Source organism: Chanodichthys erythropterus, chromosome 8, assembly GCF_024489055.1.
Source record: "Chanodichthys erythropterus isolate Z2021 chromosome 8, ASM2448905v1, whole genome shotgun sequence".
Taxonomy (NCBI): Eukaryota; Metazoa; Chordata; class Actinopteri; order Cypriniformes; family Xenocyprididae; genus Chanodichthys; species Chanodichthys erythropterus.
In genome coordinates, this window is record NC_090228.1 from 13,059,596 (window position 1) to 13,077,378 (window position 17,783).

At 40.4% G+C, this 17,783-nt stretch overlaps 1 protein-coding gene across 1 annotated transcript in view; it reads right to left on the reverse strand.

Annotated features, from left to right (window-relative positions):
• plxna4 (plexin A4) overlaps positions 1–17,783 on the reverse strand; it is a 194,555-nt gene that overhangs the window by 46,109 nt on the left and 130,663 nt on the right. The window contains exons 6-11 of the mRNA XM_067391024.1: positions 12,408–12,561; positions 9,725–9,824; positions 9,500–9,614; positions 2,540–2,740; positions 2,049–2,145; positions 548–738 (exon numbers count right to left, since the gene is read on the reverse strand). Of these exons, the coding sequence (XP_067247125.1) occupies positions 548–738; positions 2,049–2,145; positions 2,540–2,740; positions 9,500–9,614; positions 9,725–9,824; positions 12,408–12,561 (858 nt within the window). The remainder of the gene's footprint in view (positions 1–547; positions 739–2,048; positions 2,146–2,539; positions 2,741–9,499; positions 9,615–9,724; positions 9,825–12,407; positions 12,562–17,783) is intronic.

A 17,783-nucleotide genomic window follows, 5' to 3' on the forward strand; every position in this document is an offset into this window, starting at 1 on the left:
CTCCACAATGATGGTTAACCATAAAACATGCATGTGTCAGTGAATACATTTGAGATATTTATTTGTTACAAGGGTTTTATTGTACCTGTGGAACGTGATATTATACTAAGAATGACAAGAACCCAGACACTTGAGACTTAACTGATCGTTTAAGCTCAGCTAAAAATGAAAATGGAATAGAGAATCTTTTCACCTCTAAACCAGTCGTAAATGTACATGCCTGGCCCTGTCATGGGTAGTGACCTATATATACTCTATAGAGTGGGTTCCAAAGATCTGAGACCACAGTGAAATTCTTCAATGCAAAATCTCATTTAATAGGAAATTTTAGGATAAAAAAAATTAAAGTGATGTAAATTAATTAGATTCATGGTAATTTTACATTTCACAATTTGTAATAATTATATATATATATATATATATATATATATAAAACAAAAGAGCATAATATCAGAAAACTGCAGAAGCATCTCAGGAAGTGATCTCAGACTATTGTAATCCACTTTGTGGGTATGTTTTCATATGTACTGGTGCACCATAGTTTTACCTTTGTGATTCTGGGGTGCGTGCACTTGCTATTGATGCCATTGTGCTCGAGCCACATGCTCTGCGGGTGAGGACAGTGCTGTTTCAGAGAGCAACGGTTCTCTCCCTTACACCACACACAGCCAAACAGAGGGTCTGCCTTCAGACACAGTCCACAGCTCTCCCGTCGTGCGTCACACTTGTACAGGTGCACTGGAGATACAGGAAGGGCAAAGGTCAAGTCAGGTTGGAAGACCCATGGGACACTGATCAAAGCAAAATGTTGTAATTTGCAGCAATGTCCTGAAATATTGGAAAAACTATAGCATAGAAAGCATATTCCCAATTTTCTTGCTTCCTCTCAGCTCTAAAGGTAATTGCTCCTCTTCTCTGCTCCCTGGTACTGTGATATTATGTTTAATCTCCATGGCAACCAGACAGGCATTTTTAATTGCTATTAGATGCTTGTATGATCTGTCCATCAACTGCTGCCCCCTGAGTGGCTCCCCATCAGCAGGAAGCGAGGGAGGAATCTCACATACTTTACTTCCTCTCTTAAATTAGCCTAACCTTCACACAGACACACACAGCATTTTAATAACACACTCACATGCATGTGTGCTGTGTTCATTGATTTGACTTAAAGCGGGGGGCATGTTTAACTTTAATCCAAATCCCATTTAATATCAATGAAAATGTTTTTATAACTTGAACTTCTAGTCTTGACATTGAGCATAAATGTTTAAAAATCTCTGAGGGCTCAAACTGCCTCTGCAATAAATCTGAATTTTCCTTTAATGGTCAGTGTGTCTTTTTAAGCGCAAAAAATCATTTTATTAATTAGTATTTTTGTCTTGTTTTCCAGTAAAAATAGCTAAACATCTACTTGATAAAAATCATTTGAGAAGCATTTAAGATTATTTGGCAAATTGTCTTAAGCAAAAATTTGAGCAAAAATGTATAATGTATAATAATATAATATATAGCACTACATAATTAAAATACATATTATTATATCAAATTATGGTTAGACATAAAATATTGATTAGATTGAAATTATTTTTGCATAGTTAAGACTGATGAAGCTGTAGAAGGTTTTATATTGGATTTCAGCTTGTACTGGGTAATTAGTTATAAAATACACTATATTCGGTTGTACGTGTCTCTTTCTCTCTGTAGAATGTGTTGGTTACAGGTCTCAGACTGGCCTTTCTAACAAGTGGGTACACATGGTTCATTTGAACACTTAAAATCTTTGGAAGATCTAATTGCGACAACGTCTTTGACCTTCTTGTGTGGTGAAAAGATACACACACAAGGAGAAGACGAGAGGTGTATGAGATATTGTAATGTATTAAGCTAAATAGAAGGTCAAAAAATAAAGAGATGATGAAGAGGTCAAGCAGAAACCGAGGCTATCTGCAGTCAACTCCACCAGGATGTCAGGGGATGGATGCTGCAGGTCTGTAGCCATGGAGACTGAATCCAGGGTTCTAGCAGGGCTGCTGGATCAGAGACCTCACCTTTGTTTTGGGCCGGGTTGTCAATGCTGAAGTCTCCGTTCCAGATGACCATCAGATCCACAGGGAGGCTACTCATCTCCATCCCATCATACGAGTACTGTAGCCATGGGAACAGAGTCAGACAGTGAGTTAGAGAGAGAGAGACATTTACTAGTTTTGTTCTGCTGGAAGAATGCTTTTATCATTCCTGGCAGGTTCATCCTCGGGTAAGTCATCACAGCACACAGTGGAGAGGACTCCAAAATCCCTACACTGCTGATGCTGGGAGAACAAGCAAACACGCACTAAATATTCAGGACAGAATGCACTTGTGACTAAAATAAGCCGCTCTCACACAATCTGCAAACAACTCTCTCTTTTATCACGTCTACAACTTTTTGTGTTGCTTAAAATTCTGCGCCTTGTTTCTGAGAACACCCTTGTGTCCACAGACAAATTCGCTGAAACGTTTACTAAACACACTCATAGTCATACACCACACGCTGTCTTACCGATGTGTTCTGGCACTGTACACTGGAGCTGTTGAAGCGGAGGGCGGGAACTCTCTGCTCCACACCCTGTATGGTGAGCACACACTCGTATCCCCGCTGGCCCGACTGTGGCTGGGGGAGGTTCTTGGCCCGAAGGGTTATGGGTTTTACCACGTTCACCGGAACTAGGATACGATCCGCTGGAAGCAGCTGAGGACATTCCTGCATGAGAAGATCAAACTGCAAGGTCAAAAATTGTAAGTATCAAAAGATAAAACAAAGAAATCCATTAACACATGCCAGAAATTCCCTGGTGTTTCCTTAAGGTTGAGCCTAATAAAACCTCAAAATGGGTATGGGCCTGTTCTTAGAGTCAAAATCCATCTAGACTGCTCCTTGGACTGAAAGGTCGGGCCAATAACGATGGTCTGAAGCTTATTAGCATGGCTGGACTGCTCTGGGGCACAGTTTAAAAAAGCCATTATAGATAATTTGACAGCCTATCTACAAAAACGAAAATAAAAGTGAGGGCTGTTAATTCAAGCAGACAAAAAAGATGAAATTTTAAAAGGGAGAAAGGGGATAAAGAACTTCTTAGTGTTTTTTTTTCTTTCTAAGTCCCTGGCTACACTCTATAAGACTGATGTAACGTTGTCTTTTAGATACTACGGAAGAAACCAACGAGGTGGCACAGAGTGGTATTTATGCAGTGCAGGGTGTTCAAAGTGCTCAGGCGGCTTTTGTAAGATGAATACAAACTGAGGTGCTATCTGGACCAAAGCGGCTATGGAATGCAGATTGAATACTGAGTGTGAATTTAAAGATGTGCCGCAATCCGACTGCAGTGAGGTAATATTTTGTATGGGCATGAGGCTGGGCCATAAACCCCTTTTCAGTTTAACTTTCATACAGGAAATTTACAGTACAGGAGACACTCAGTGTTTCACTTTACAGCACATGAATGCACACCTTCACAAGCATAGACACTTATCTTAACATGCCAAATAAATAAAAACACCACCCACATGCATAATTGCAGTCATAAATAAAACAGCAAAGACACTTCAACACACTCACACTCTGACCATCATATCTCCACCCACACAGGCTCCAGATATTAAAGTCATCAGTACAAAGACGGGCGTTAAATCCACACCCATTCTGCAGAGGGCAGCCCTACACTGACCCAACTTTCAGCCAATGTTCAGGTCTCTAAATCCCATAATAGCTACTCAGCCCCATGTCTACAAGGGCCTCTCTAAGTCCTTCCCCAGACCACCCTCCAAGGATTTATCTCCCTATTACACTGATATAATGTGAACATGTTTATTGGCAGCAGTCTTAGTCATAAATAAGGCACGACAAGGGAAAACCGCCCACTAAAACACCAATATCTTTGTCCATCCACGCCCAAGTCTCTTCAGCCTGCCCCTTCTTCTTTGGGGAAGGTGTCTGGCCAGGCCCCCCCTCTCTCCACGCCTCTTATTGACGGATGAGCAGGGATCTGCTGGCAGCTTTATGTGGAGGGAGATTGACTCCAAACATAACAACAGTATAATTGAAGGTTGGGAGGCTCTAATATGGAGTCTTCAGAGACACTGAAGACTAGGGCTGTTTTTGTCAGGCCAGGTTATTAAGTCTTTACAAGGAGGCTGAGAAGAAAGGATAGAGATACACACAATGAGAGAGAAAGCGGGACGGGAACAAATGAAATGCACTCTATTGCTTATTTCGAAACCTAAGACAGTTTCCATTTCAGCCTCAATAAATGTTCAGCCTCAATCAATTTTGCCAAGAATGCCACCAAAAACTTTGCCAAAAGTTATGGCAAGTTGCTTGTGGGGACTGAACCAGCAACCTCATGGTCTCAGCCTCAACCATTACACCACTTTACCCCATCGGCAACAAACTAGATCTTGTAGTCTGCTTTGAACTTAACAGAAGCAGATCAAAAAAAGTGGCCATACTTCCTGTCTTGAGGCTCAGAAAGAGAGCCAGTGTCCACTGCATCCAGGAAGAGAATGATTTCTGTAGCCTCGAGCCAGATACAGCTAAAGAGTCTTACTGGAAGAGATGTTAATAAAAAATGCAGAGATGGTAATTCAACATGCATTCATTTGACAAATGACTTGACATTGTGGTTTCCTTCCTTGTCCGTAACGCGTGTCAAATCTGACAAGACGTGCCCGAGGCGGCTCATTTGAGGTGGGAAAACAAAGCAGGGTTTGATTAAAATAAAGGGAAATTATTATTAAATATAGGCATTTTACAGATAAAAGAGGCTCTTGAGAGTGTGTTTACAGTCTTGGTCTGAGCAAGAGAGGCCCGAGGGTGAGCTGAAACATAATGATGTGTTTGTCAAAGGGACGTGGAGTGAGGCAGACAGCAATTGGGCTCCTGATTGTTTACTACTGGGGGATGGGGGGGGGGTGCATTTAACTGACTGCAGCTGAATCTCCATCGTCTCAGAACAGGACTGATATAATTAGATGCTGAAGAAAGATACTGTAGGTGGGGGAAAAGATTTAAGTTCAGTGCGTGCGCTTCTGTTAGAGATGCGCCGAAACAAAGATAGTCATTGAGTGCGAGCGGGGAGGAAGACGCCCTGGCACAGAGAACTGAGGGTAGAGAGCTGGCACAGAGTGATAGATCCATAATTAGAGCTGTTTGAGTATGTATGCATAATGGCAGCGTTCAGTCGGGTAGAAGATGAAACGCCTAATTCTCTCCACAGCTCTCGCGGTGTTAGCTGGATGATTACCAAGGCTTCCCTGCACTCCATGCGCTTTAACGTGCCTCCCTACCGCCAAAGGCAAAAACCCTCCTCTCTCGTTCCTTGCCACATTTCACTTCCTGCGGCATCACACACGCTCTCATCCTTTCTCACCTCTGACACTTCCCTCCTTTTCATCTGTTTGTTTTCACTCTCGCTCCCCTCCTGAGCTGGTATTTTCTTCTTCAAGTCCTGTCTTCCACCTCGATCTAAATGATTTTTACCTCAAAGTTTCTCCCTGAGGGAGGCAATGCAAAGAGGACATCTCATGGTTCTGAACTCGGACCCAAATCCTTTTCTTCACAATCTGCAGCTCAATTGTGCACAGCTGCCAATTGTGCCTGTCAATTAACATCTTAATAAGATGGTAGAGAGTTCACTGGATCGTTCAGTTCCTGTTTCCCACACCTCTCTCCTTTTCTTCCTCGTGTCCCATCTACCATATTGTTCCAAATTTGAGTGAGCTACCTCACTTCTTACTCTCTATATATGCAGCTGCCTTCTAAGGCAGCATCTTAACAGTCACAGAAACTCAAGTTTGGGTGGCTTTACTTGGGTGAAAAGTCATACGTGTCATAAATAGTTATCCTCATGCAAAGTGCATGGAAGACCTCTCACAATTAACTTAATGCACAAGTTTATTTTGTGTTATATGGTCAAATTTAATCTTTGAAAACTATAAAACTATTACTTTTTGTGTAGCAATGAATCCCTATTGTAATTGTAAAAATTTCCAAGGATCACTATTCATAAGTCGTAAAAAATTTGAGGGCTGGTAGTACTCACACAGTCTACAACGTCAGCAAGGCTAGCCTCAATCGGCCTGATGGGGGGTGCTATAGCAGTCAAAAGTACGAAATGTCTCATAACTCCTGAACCATTAGGCGTAGGCTCAAGTGTCTTATTCCGTTGGAATCCTTGGCTCAAGAGGTGTTTCCGAATTTTCTGCTATTTATCTTTTGCGAGCTAGTCCTAGTTCACACACCCACAACATTCATACCACATGGTAGAACTATTCATTCTGAGCAACTTTGCCTCAAGGCATCTGCATCTGAACCAGCAGCCATATATCCCTGTAGCCCAAGACTGGTTGCCCACTGAAGCTAAGCAGGGCTGAGCCTGGTTAGTACCTGGATGGGAGACCTCCTGGGAAAACTAGGTTGCTGCTAGAAGAGGTGTTATTGAGGCCAGCAGGGGGTGCTCACCCTATGGTCTGTGTGGGTCCTAATGCCCCAGTATAGTGATGGGGACACTATACTGTCAAAAAGCACCGTCCCTTGGATGAGATGTTAAACCGAGGTCCTGACTCTCTGTGGTCATTAAAAATCCCAAATTTTCCCATTGGCCTCTGTCCATCATGGCCTCCTAATCATCCCCATACACTGATTGGCTTCATCACACTGACTCCTCTCCACCAATAAGCTGGTGTGTGGTGGGCGTTCTGGCACAATATGACTGCCGTTGCATCGTCCAGGTGGATGCTGCACATTGGTGGTGGTTGAGGAGAATCCCCCTTCCATATGTAAGTGCTTTGAGTACCCTGAAAAGCGCTAGATAAATGTAAGGAATCATCATTATTTTTTTTATTATTATCTGTCCATCGAATCGTATGTTAAATATTGGAGATTATTTCAAAAAACAACTTTGGTGAACTAGTCCTAGGTTTTTGGGTCAACCTCAATAACTGTTAAAAAGCTTCCAAAACTATATATTTCCTATGGTAAATTGCCTGTATTTTTTGCAAATGATCGAGATGGTTACAGGCTTGCTAATTAAAGCATAATGCCTTTTTACGCATATGCTTAAAGGCCTTAAAGCGCTTGAACCCCAAAATTGCTGCTCACAGCTATATTTACATTGATATTTGTTTACAAAACTAATTTCATGTATTTAAGCATAGGCCTTTATAAAAAAAGCTTTATATGTTCAAGTGAATTGGTCTAGTGTCAAACTTTTGACTGTTAGTGTATCTATTATTCAAAATCACACCACAATTTCACATTACCTGTCAGTAGGCATGCTGTAAACAGGCACTTTGCAATTCCTAAAAGGAAGTAAAAAGCCAAGCTATAACAGAAATTGTTTTCTAAAGTGCAGTGGACGTCTGGGTCAGGACGGCATGCATTCAGTCATGCAGCATTATGCCAGTGGCCAAGAGTGAGGCATGGGGGATTGACACAGCCAGCATCTGACAGGATTCAGCACTACCCTTAATACACACACACTAGCCAGAGAAGAAAATCAAGATTTGTATAGCAGAGTTGGAAAACAATGTTCAAAAAAAAACCAAAAAAAAAACAACAACACTGGACTAAACAAACAAAAGCATCCTTATTCCATTATTCCATAATAATTCCACAATTATCTAACATAATCACAAGGAAATATGACAAGACTTACTATCAACCACTTAGTTGATCCACTAACAGAGCTTACCTCAAAGCATCTGACACACTTTACCCCACATCTACTATTTTCATTAAATAATTCTTGGCTAATCCATGACCAAAGCAGGGAAAAAAGAAGTGTATGGTTTTATACAGTGGCAATATATCAATATGCAGACCTGAAAAAGTTTGCAATCACATAGAACTCATTTTACCTGCCATATTAAAAAATGCTATTACAAATGCTAATTATTTTTCTCACATGCTTTTCCCTGAATACATAAATTATGTCACGTTCCCTTACTTTATATAACAGGATAACACTAATACATCCTAGATATTTTATGATGTATAATTGGAAAATCAGAGCAAAATGAGAAACTAGCTGAGAAGTGAAAATGTCTTCAAATATTTGAATTTTGCCACCAAACATAATTCCTTTATTCCTGCTATTGTTAAACGTAAAAAGTCATACAAATTGAAATATGATAATGAAACAAAAAGCATACAGCTGAAGAAGACCCGTCAGATATTTAAATGTGAGAGACTGTGAATGGCAGACGCAATGTTGTTAAATCTTGCCAGAGACGACATTCTGATGCTGTGGCACGTTTTATTTATGAATGTGGACTGTTCTCCTGTGCTCACAGGCACATATTGAAATGAGCTTTGACTACAGGGGGGCTTCTCGCTTTCACCATCCATTGAAAGACAAGTCTGGATTATTCAGATCACTCTCAGCAATCCCTTAATTGGTATAAAACACAGAAATTCATCTGCGGAAGGTCAATGCAAAAGGTCATCTCATTTCTCCATGCAAAGTTGACTCGTCAGCGTCTGCTCGGAGGATTTGCACGGTAAACATCCCCGGTCATTAATTCTAAACCACCCGGAGTTTGGAAGCGGATCTGAGACCTCCGGTATGAGGGGTTAATGAAATCCAAATTAAACTCATTAACCGGACAAAACACCTGTCTTAAAACAAAAATCAAACAAAAACATCCAGTGGAAATATCATTAACATGTGCTAATATTCAGTCGCTGCTTTGTGTGCAAGTCGCTCGACACACAATAGGGAATCCTAATATTAAACTGGTCAATATTGACAGCGTGTCCATTTGATAATTGGTACGCCAAATGCTGGCAGCCAGAGAAACGCTTTGTTAAGAGATGTTAATGAATGCTAAATGATGAGGCTACACATTTGTGTGGCTAAAACACAGCCTCAGGGGGCAGGTGTCCTCACAATTCATTACGCAATTCAAAGCTAAGCATACAAGCATGATGTACATAATTATATGTTCATGCTATCTGCTGAATTCTCTTCAGTTGCATGATGCAAATGAAATAAACACATTGTGATCTGCGGCATGTAGACCCTCGAGGAGGGATTAAAGGGCGCATCAGTGATACAAACTCGATGGCTTGACCCTCCTTGGCATCTCTCTGAGAGTGAGCTAGGAAAGGGTTTGGCTCCGGCAAAGTGTGCCGAGCCCCAACAGCAGCTTTTAATTTATCTGATGGGCCTGCGGTGGCCTCAAGGCGTGCAAGTAGTGCCAATATTATTGATAATTTACATGAAATAAGATGTTGGTGGGAATCCAGATATAAATATTAGAGATTTAATGAGAATTAAGTCGAATTCAAAGCCATCAGACGTGTATGAAGTGGCTCAACGTGATGGGGTGATGCTGGGTAAGTTCTCACAATTAGGACAGGACCTGAACTGCACCTCTGCACCAATCAACTCAATTAGGTCCAATTGAGAATGATGATGGCCAATTACAAACCCCGGTGTGTGACCAATCACAAGTAACTCACCTCTGGCTGTTTGACACGGCCCTCCTGGAAAGAGCAGCTGCTCGGGTCGTGGGTGCATGTGTGACGGTACTTGCACCAGTGGCACTGGTATGGGCTTCCGACACAGGACAGACATCTGAGACAAGGAGAGGGTGCAGATTAATGCAGTTAGTTTGAGTATTCTTGAAAATAGATAGGATGTTACACTACTGCACTACATGAGTTGTAAATAGAAAAGATACTCACGACTTGTGAACGCTGCAGTTGTAGAAGACAAAGCTAGTGTTGGCGAAAGCTAGACCCGTCTCTTTTGATTTGAGGTAGAGCTGGACAATCTGATGGTCACCTAAGAGGCAGGAGGAAAACGTTACGAGTGTTGACATAGTTGAGAAAGCAGTTTGTTCCAAAATGTGGGTGACAATGCACTGCAATGATTTAAATACCAAAAAGTATAGATTAAAAAATGGTGTCATTAAAATTGGATCAATTTATCCAATATTTGCGTAAAAGTCTGTATACAGTATATACAAAGATTATTCACTCATATTATGATGAATGGTAGTGCAAAACGCTATAGAAATACAATAGCCAATCGGCAATTGGTAAAGTCACCATGACATTCCAGCTGCCGTTCCCATAGAAACAGTCAGTGTCCTGAGACGTGCACACTTGGGACTTAACATGTGCATTGGCTGAACCAGCCCAAAGTAATGCTATTTGAGCATAAGAAACAACATTTATGGGTCAGGTCATATCAGCAATTTTTGAGATTTAAGCATTTCCCCATTCAAGTAGTTTGTTTTGCATGCCTTGAATAGCTGCACTGAGGCATTGAAAATATTGTCATTGAGTGAACTGACTTTCCTTGAAAGGGACTTTGTGTCTATGGTGTATTTTAATGCTTAGATAATCATGCTGTTCGCATAGCAACATGCCAATTCAAAACTGTAAATTGAATATAAGCTATCAATTATCTCATTCATATACCAATGACACCAAGCTGTCTTAATTAGGTTATATATTAAGTAGTTTATATATGTGTGGATTATAGAGCATATTTGTTGAAGGTAAGGAATAAGGTGACCACTCCTCTCTGCCAAAAATGATCTAAAACCCTTCCAATCCCTGAAGAAGAGGGTGAGAGAGACTGAGAATGAGAGAAAGAAACCTGTACGAGTTAATGGAAATGTGGCACAAAAGTGCCCATCTTCAGAGTGTTTTTGTCTGAGCTAATGAAGAAGCTCATGTTTAATTCAACACGCCGGACACGACATCTCCCCTCTCAAAGGAAGATCATACTTTTTCCCTCACTCTCTATCTATTCCTGTCTCTCCTTTTCTCACATATTTCTCTTCAACCTCTTTCTTGTTCTCCTAACGCACTCCCCTTCCCTGTCGTGCGGTGTTTCAACAAAGAGCGAATCATTCATCAATCACTGTAAAGTGTGCCTGACAATGAATCTGTCCTAATTAGCTCACCTAAATGTTACCTTGATGGCTGGTATCTCCGGAGTGTGTGTGTGTGTGTGTGTGTGTGCAGGCCCCCTGCCACCCGCTGCAGAGTGTGTCCGCCTTTAATGAGTCACTCAGGACATACACTGTTACCATGACACTAAGAAATGAAAGGAAAGTGAGGAATACTAGAGACAGAGCGAATAAATGACCTATAACTGCAGGGGTATGTGTGTGCGTGCATGCAGAATACATAAAAACACATCTTGATCCACAACTTATGACGCATTTAGGGGTTAAATACTGTATGTGTATGATGGTGATGGTGTATGTATCCAGTAGTGTGTGAGTGTGCACCCTCAGGTGTGTAATAGTGTACTTATTCAGTGGTGTGAGAGTGTGTTTGCACTGCGGCATTTCAGAGCTCCGGGCCCTTGCAGATTGGACCGACCTGTAATTTCATGGTGGCCTGACTAGCCTCACATCTCCAATGAGACTTGCATGCATCATTATTCACACAACTCACACCCCTGCGCACGGCTCTTTCTACCTCACATCCAGACCGCTGTGCCACTTACTAGGATAATTTGTGGGTGTTTCTATACGAGATGCTCCAAAAGAACACTGTTGCTTCCATTCAGCCTTGTATTATGTTGTGTTTTATTCCCCCTCCCCCTCAACCTTTTCTACCTGTTTTTGCCCTAGAACACATGTGGAGGAGTATTCCCCTGTTTCTGCAGAAGTGCGCATCTTCATTATCCTAACGTTGAGACGTTTTCGTATTATGAAAAATTACCAGCCTCTAGACAGCTGCCCAGATGTGCGCTCATTTCAATTATGTCGAGGTAACCAAGCACGTCGGAGAGAAAACAGAGGTGAAAGAATAGCATCTACGAGAGTGGAGAAGAGGACGGCAAAATGTTCTCTCTTGAAAAATCTTTTCTCTCACTTATCTGCTGGAGTGAATGCTGTCAAAACCATTTCAGCCGAGCAGATGGAGTGAAGAGTGTCATCAGTTCAGGAGATCCAATCCAATCACTTTACTTGAAAAATCTCTCAAACATCAATGCCAATGGAGCCTCAGAATGAAAGACAGAAATGGAGAGAGACAGACGAGAGAGCAGGAGACAGAATGCCAAAACTGCCTCCCTCTTGACGACCTTTATTCACTCAATTACAAAACACGTCCTGCGGCAAAAGTCAACAGCTGCAGGCAAGATAATGAGCATGTAAACTTCCATCTCTGCTCAGGTGTTTATGCCTATCACTCTCTCTCTTTCTTAGACAGTCTTCCCTCCTTCTCTCTGATATAAATCCAGCGTCTCTGGAGTCTGCATCAGATTTCTCGATCCAGCGTCTCCAATTATAAAGCTGTCACAGTCTCACTTTTAGTCTCAGTCTATTCACACTGCCACAACAAATGCCAACATTCAGGCCTTTCACCAAATTTCCTGGTTAGTGACTGCGCATGTTCACACCTTGGTCTACGACAATGCGTGGAACTTCCTTCTCTGCAGGAGAGCTGCAGGTAATGCGGTTCCCCTCGACCAGACCGTCCATCTCCGCCAGGTCCTCAAAGGTGCAGTTGACCCCTGCAGAAAGTTCTGGCACATTATGTGCCTCCAGCACGAGCTGTCAAGGAAAAAAGAAAAGATAAGCTGAAGTTATACAGGGGAGAAAACAGAAGGCAATAATGGACAGGACAAACTTTTGGTGTGTGTCGCAAACTGACACACCATCTTTGTGCAGAAAATAAACTCATTTTTGCTGCCGCTGCCCCTAAAACTGCTGTAACGTGGATATTTTCTCACGTCTGTGATTTGAAATGCTCTTGAGAGAGAAGGAAGTCTGCACACTCCACACATGGGAAATCTCAATCCAGCCGCAGACATCAAGACATCCCAGAAAACACACATAGCCGTTCCATAAATATCCCAGCTGACACATGGCCAACCGCACAGCAAAATCAGGCCATTGAACCAGCGGCCACATATCTCCTAAATTTCCTAGAGGAAAATGTCCAGAGACATCAAGAGACTTCAGTCAGCCATCAGTCAGCCCTGTACTGACTCCAATGTGTTTCACTGAACACAAGTAGGTGGGAAATTGAGAGAGAGAAGGAGAGAATGAGAAAGAGAGAGGGCTATGGGGTGAGAGTTTTCATTCTCTTTTTTCTTTATGCTCTCTCTTTGTCCTCTCCATCTCTGTTACCCACAATGCCCTCTGGCTCCCAGCCTTCTTATGAATTTCAAGCCCTGCTCTGAAGCACATGTGTTGCCTGACACCTGAGTCAGATGAAGTGAGAAACGATCGCAAAGAGAAGAATGAGAAAGAGCAACTGTCATGAGACTGAAATAAATGCCACCTTTACACCTGGGATTATATTGGTATTGTGTATATTATATATATATATATACATACACCGAATGGTATGGATGTCACGGTTTGGTGCATGCAGTCACCCGACGAATACAATTGGTCATAGGCAATCCATACTCCAATCCAGAAGGGGGCGTGCACGGTAATGCAAAGCTGTTTGCTACCAGTGAAAAGCACAGAACAAGAAGAGACGATCGATCGGTATGTTTACATGTAATCTCTCAACCAGTGTTCTCAACTGCGGAAAGATATCAATAAAACAGCTTGAGAATAATAACTCACGTAGCATTACATTTAACTCAGGCATTTAGTGTCGACAGCATGTTAGTTTACTAGAGAAATTAACTCTAGAGGGGAGCATTTCATATATGTACTATATTAGCCTGTTCATTATATTTACTTAACCTGTTAGTAATTTCTTGATTATTTAATGTATGTTTAAATAAATTTCTCATAAAAACAAGTTTTGACAATAACAGTGTAAATGACTATTAATAGATTTATAAGTTAATGCAAAACCTGATTTGTGTGCAATTTACATGTTTTTTAATTTTTTTATTTTTATTTAAGTGTTATTGATTGAGCGTGATGATTATTATATATTTAAAAATAAATAGCAATTGAATTTAATAATTTGGGGTCTGCTGTTAATTGTAATCTTTAATATTATAATGTGTGAGAAAGGTCTCCCTGTATATAGTTTACAGCATTAGCTAAGATTTTTTTATCTTTAAGAAAATTTGAATTATAATTGAATTTATTTAAACATAGAGACACATTTATTGAAAAACAAATCACAGTTTAATAAAGAAAAAAGCTATTATATTTTTAGTTTTCTCGCCTCTGCTGTACCAAACCCGTACTGAACCGTGGCTTCAAAACCAAGGTACATACTGAATGCTTGTAGAAGGATTCTGTTTCTACAATTTGATAAATGTGAAAGGTCTAAAATAATATCCAAATACCATCCGGATACAAAACGCATGTTATAATATCAAAGAAAACACAAAATAAAGAGATTTCAGGGAGAGAAAATAATGAAGTTGTATATAGTTAGAAAGACAGAATAGATATGCACCATTTAAAATAGCTGCTGCAGCTCTCTCTGCCAGTTTGACTCTGTCAGGGGTCAGTTTGGGAAAGCGTGCAGTAATGCTCTGTGAGGGCATCATGGGAGGTGAAGTGGATGAAATCGGAATATCCACAGTAATAGGAAGCTGCAGCCTTGCATAGAGTGGCCCTGCACCCAGCATTACATTGGTGATACGGCCTGAAACACCCTTTACTCAACAGAACGGCTGACCGGGGCTGTTTTTAGATTGCTGTTTAATGAAAAGGCAGGGACATGTTGCAGACACTTTTCCCATCTCTCCCCCTCTCTTGCTGTTTTCCGCTTTCCCATTAAAGTTCAGGATGCACTGGTGGATGGCGGCGCCACTCTGGGATTTAATTTATTTTTCCTTTTAGAGAGAGATGCAGAGAGAATTTCTTCAATTACATTTCAAGCAGCGGCAAACAAACCCTTGCTGGCCATGATAAATATGAAAATCATCCCTCTCGGAGAGGGACCCTACAAACAAACAAAAAAAGGCCTCTCGTAGCAGAGGGTACGACACAAGGAATATGGTGTCTTTGATTACCTCCTGCCTCAACAGAAGAATGCATCAAGACGGCAGACTCTCACAGACTTCAGATGCTGATGCGGGTTTCTAATTACGCTTCAGGATTTGCTGGTGGAGGGAAACAGAGCTGTCGATGTACCCACAGAGACCCCGAGAGCTATGAGATTCTACCTATTGTACCCCTTGTTGTACTTTAAAATCGCATGGATAAAAATCAATCTACATTTAAATGAATTCTGAGAGCACCTATAGCATTGTATCCAGCCATGACAGATGTTTTCCCTAAACAACTAGTTCAAAAGTGTAATCCTCATTCAGGATAATGCTAAAGCTGTGCTACGCTCTGCTTATCGAAACCTCTGTATTATCTAAAAGAAACTTCTTTGGTAAATGCACTCAGTAATATGAAAAGAGCAGTTAAAAATAAATAAATACATTCCTCGTAAGATGGGCTTTACTGTGGTTTGCAGCACGCTCTGGCTGGGTGGAGGTCCAGGAAGAGCTTATGGATAAAATGTGAAATAACATGAAAAGATAAAATAATCGAAAAAGAAAAATGTTTTCTTTTTGATGAGAAACTTACTTCAATCCCTAAATTCTCCCTGCAGACTGAACAAAGGAGCTTTGTGCTTATCTCCTCAAACAAATATTCAATAATGAAAAAGGTCAAGAAACAGCATGGATGCCTGTAGTGTATTTCTGTGTACATTTTGCAATTTATTGCATTGCAGATGTGTTGTTTTCCTCTCAGTAATTCCAGTTTAAAGGAAAAGGTCAATTTCTCTCTAACGCTGTGTGTGTAAATTCCTTACCAGTCTTTTCATAACACACACACACACACCTACAGACACACACACACAAATATAAATATATTAAAATATATGATCAAATATACTGTTAAAATGTATATATAAAATAAAAGTATATATATATATCAGTGCTTCCCACACATAGACTTTATATTAACGGCCGCCCAAGTATATTTGGTGACACATTTTTTAGATATAAAAAATATATATATAAAAAAAAAAAGTATAAGGGAATAAAAACAATATTGCCTTATTTTTTTTTTTTTTTTTTTTTTTTTTTTTTATGAAGTTGAAGTTTCAGCAAAGGATAAGTGGATTTCCAGACCTTGCATTAGCTCTAATACTAGATTATAGGCTACTACTACTTATGGAGATATAAGTAAATAAAAACAAAATAAATAAATAAATAAACCCTCCTGTACAGGTATGATCAGCTGTCCGTCCATCTTGGCAGAGCTTTCGATCTCTATTTGAGCACGTTCGTCCCGCATACATTTAAAATAATGAATGTTAAAGCGCAAAAGATGCGATGTGAATGGCCCCTAACTATTGGAAAGTCTCCCTTCGCTCTATGCGTTTCGTACCTGCTCGTTCAGTGTGCGTGAGAACTGTTTACTCCCACTGACAAATTCCACATGTGCAAAGACCCTCAGTCAGAAGTCACATATTTGTTGTTTGTCACATGTAGTAGTTCATTTTTTGTGCCGTGGGTAACAGGAGGATTTTCCACCTGGCTACCACCGCAAGTATATTTCAAACCTGTGGGAAGCACTGTATATATATGTATATAACATTTGCAAAAAAAAACATTACTTACTATGTTTTATAAGTTGTTTTTCTTGTGCGAGGACATTTTTTTCCTCATAACACACACACACACACACATACATACATACATACATCCATCAAACCAAATTGGACTAAGTCAACTGGTATAAGCTGGTCTAAGATTGTGAAAATTGAGAGGATTGGGCTCATTATCTGAAGCTTAAAGCCTTAGCTTAGCACTCCCAGAACACACCTGGACAGTTTATACAAGGGCTTCTTGTGATATGGAATCTGGCGATATGATCACATCAACTCTTCAATGACTGAACAGCTACTACTGAATCTCCTGACATCTGCTTTGACTGGTTGCCTAGATACAGTTGACATGAATGCTCTAATTGAAAGAAACACAGGACTTATATATGGCAAAACACACTGCTGTGGGAATGATTTAGTTTATCTAAACATATCTAGGTTCTGATTAAGCATCACTAGAGCACACATGTACCTAACGTACACGCTGATGTTAGGGCAGTTTATTAGCTGTTATAGCTGTTAAAGTCTAGTAGTTGAGATTTTGAATTTGGGCCCAGAATACAGATCCTGAATCAGCTGAAAGGCCAGCTTCTCTAGTGGAGACGTTAATCTGATATAAAGGCTCAGAGGAGGTGCTGGATTACATGAGGATAAGGTCTGAAACCATGGCCTGCTTTGATGGATTTTAGAGACACTCAAACATACACGCACACGCATACACACACACACACAATCACACAATGAAGGGTAGAGTCAGCACTTAGCTAGGTTCAGCCAAAAATAAATAAACACCAAAAGAAAAAAGTAACTGTCCTGACTAAGGATAGGGGCACAAACAGTAGTGACTGACATGAGGAAATAGAGTCAATACATACAGTACATACAGCAATATTCTGATATTAATCAGAATTTGGTCACATTTGGGCCATGTAAACACATTAACCTAATTGCATTACCAAATTAAGCCAATTTTCTAGTTTTGAGAAATTTGAATAAGATATATTTATCTGAACTTTGGGTTTTGTACCTTATTCAAAAAAAAAAGAAAAAAAAGAAGATACATTTAGATCACTTGTCCAAACACAAGTAATTCTGTGTCATATTTGGCACAGTTGTAAAAAGTCGCAGAATGCGCAATAATGCAGCATAAAAAATGGCAAGAGCAAGCATTTCCAGTATTTCCTAAAGAGAATAGCAGTTTATTCAGATTATATGGAAATATTCCAATAGCTGTGGAGCA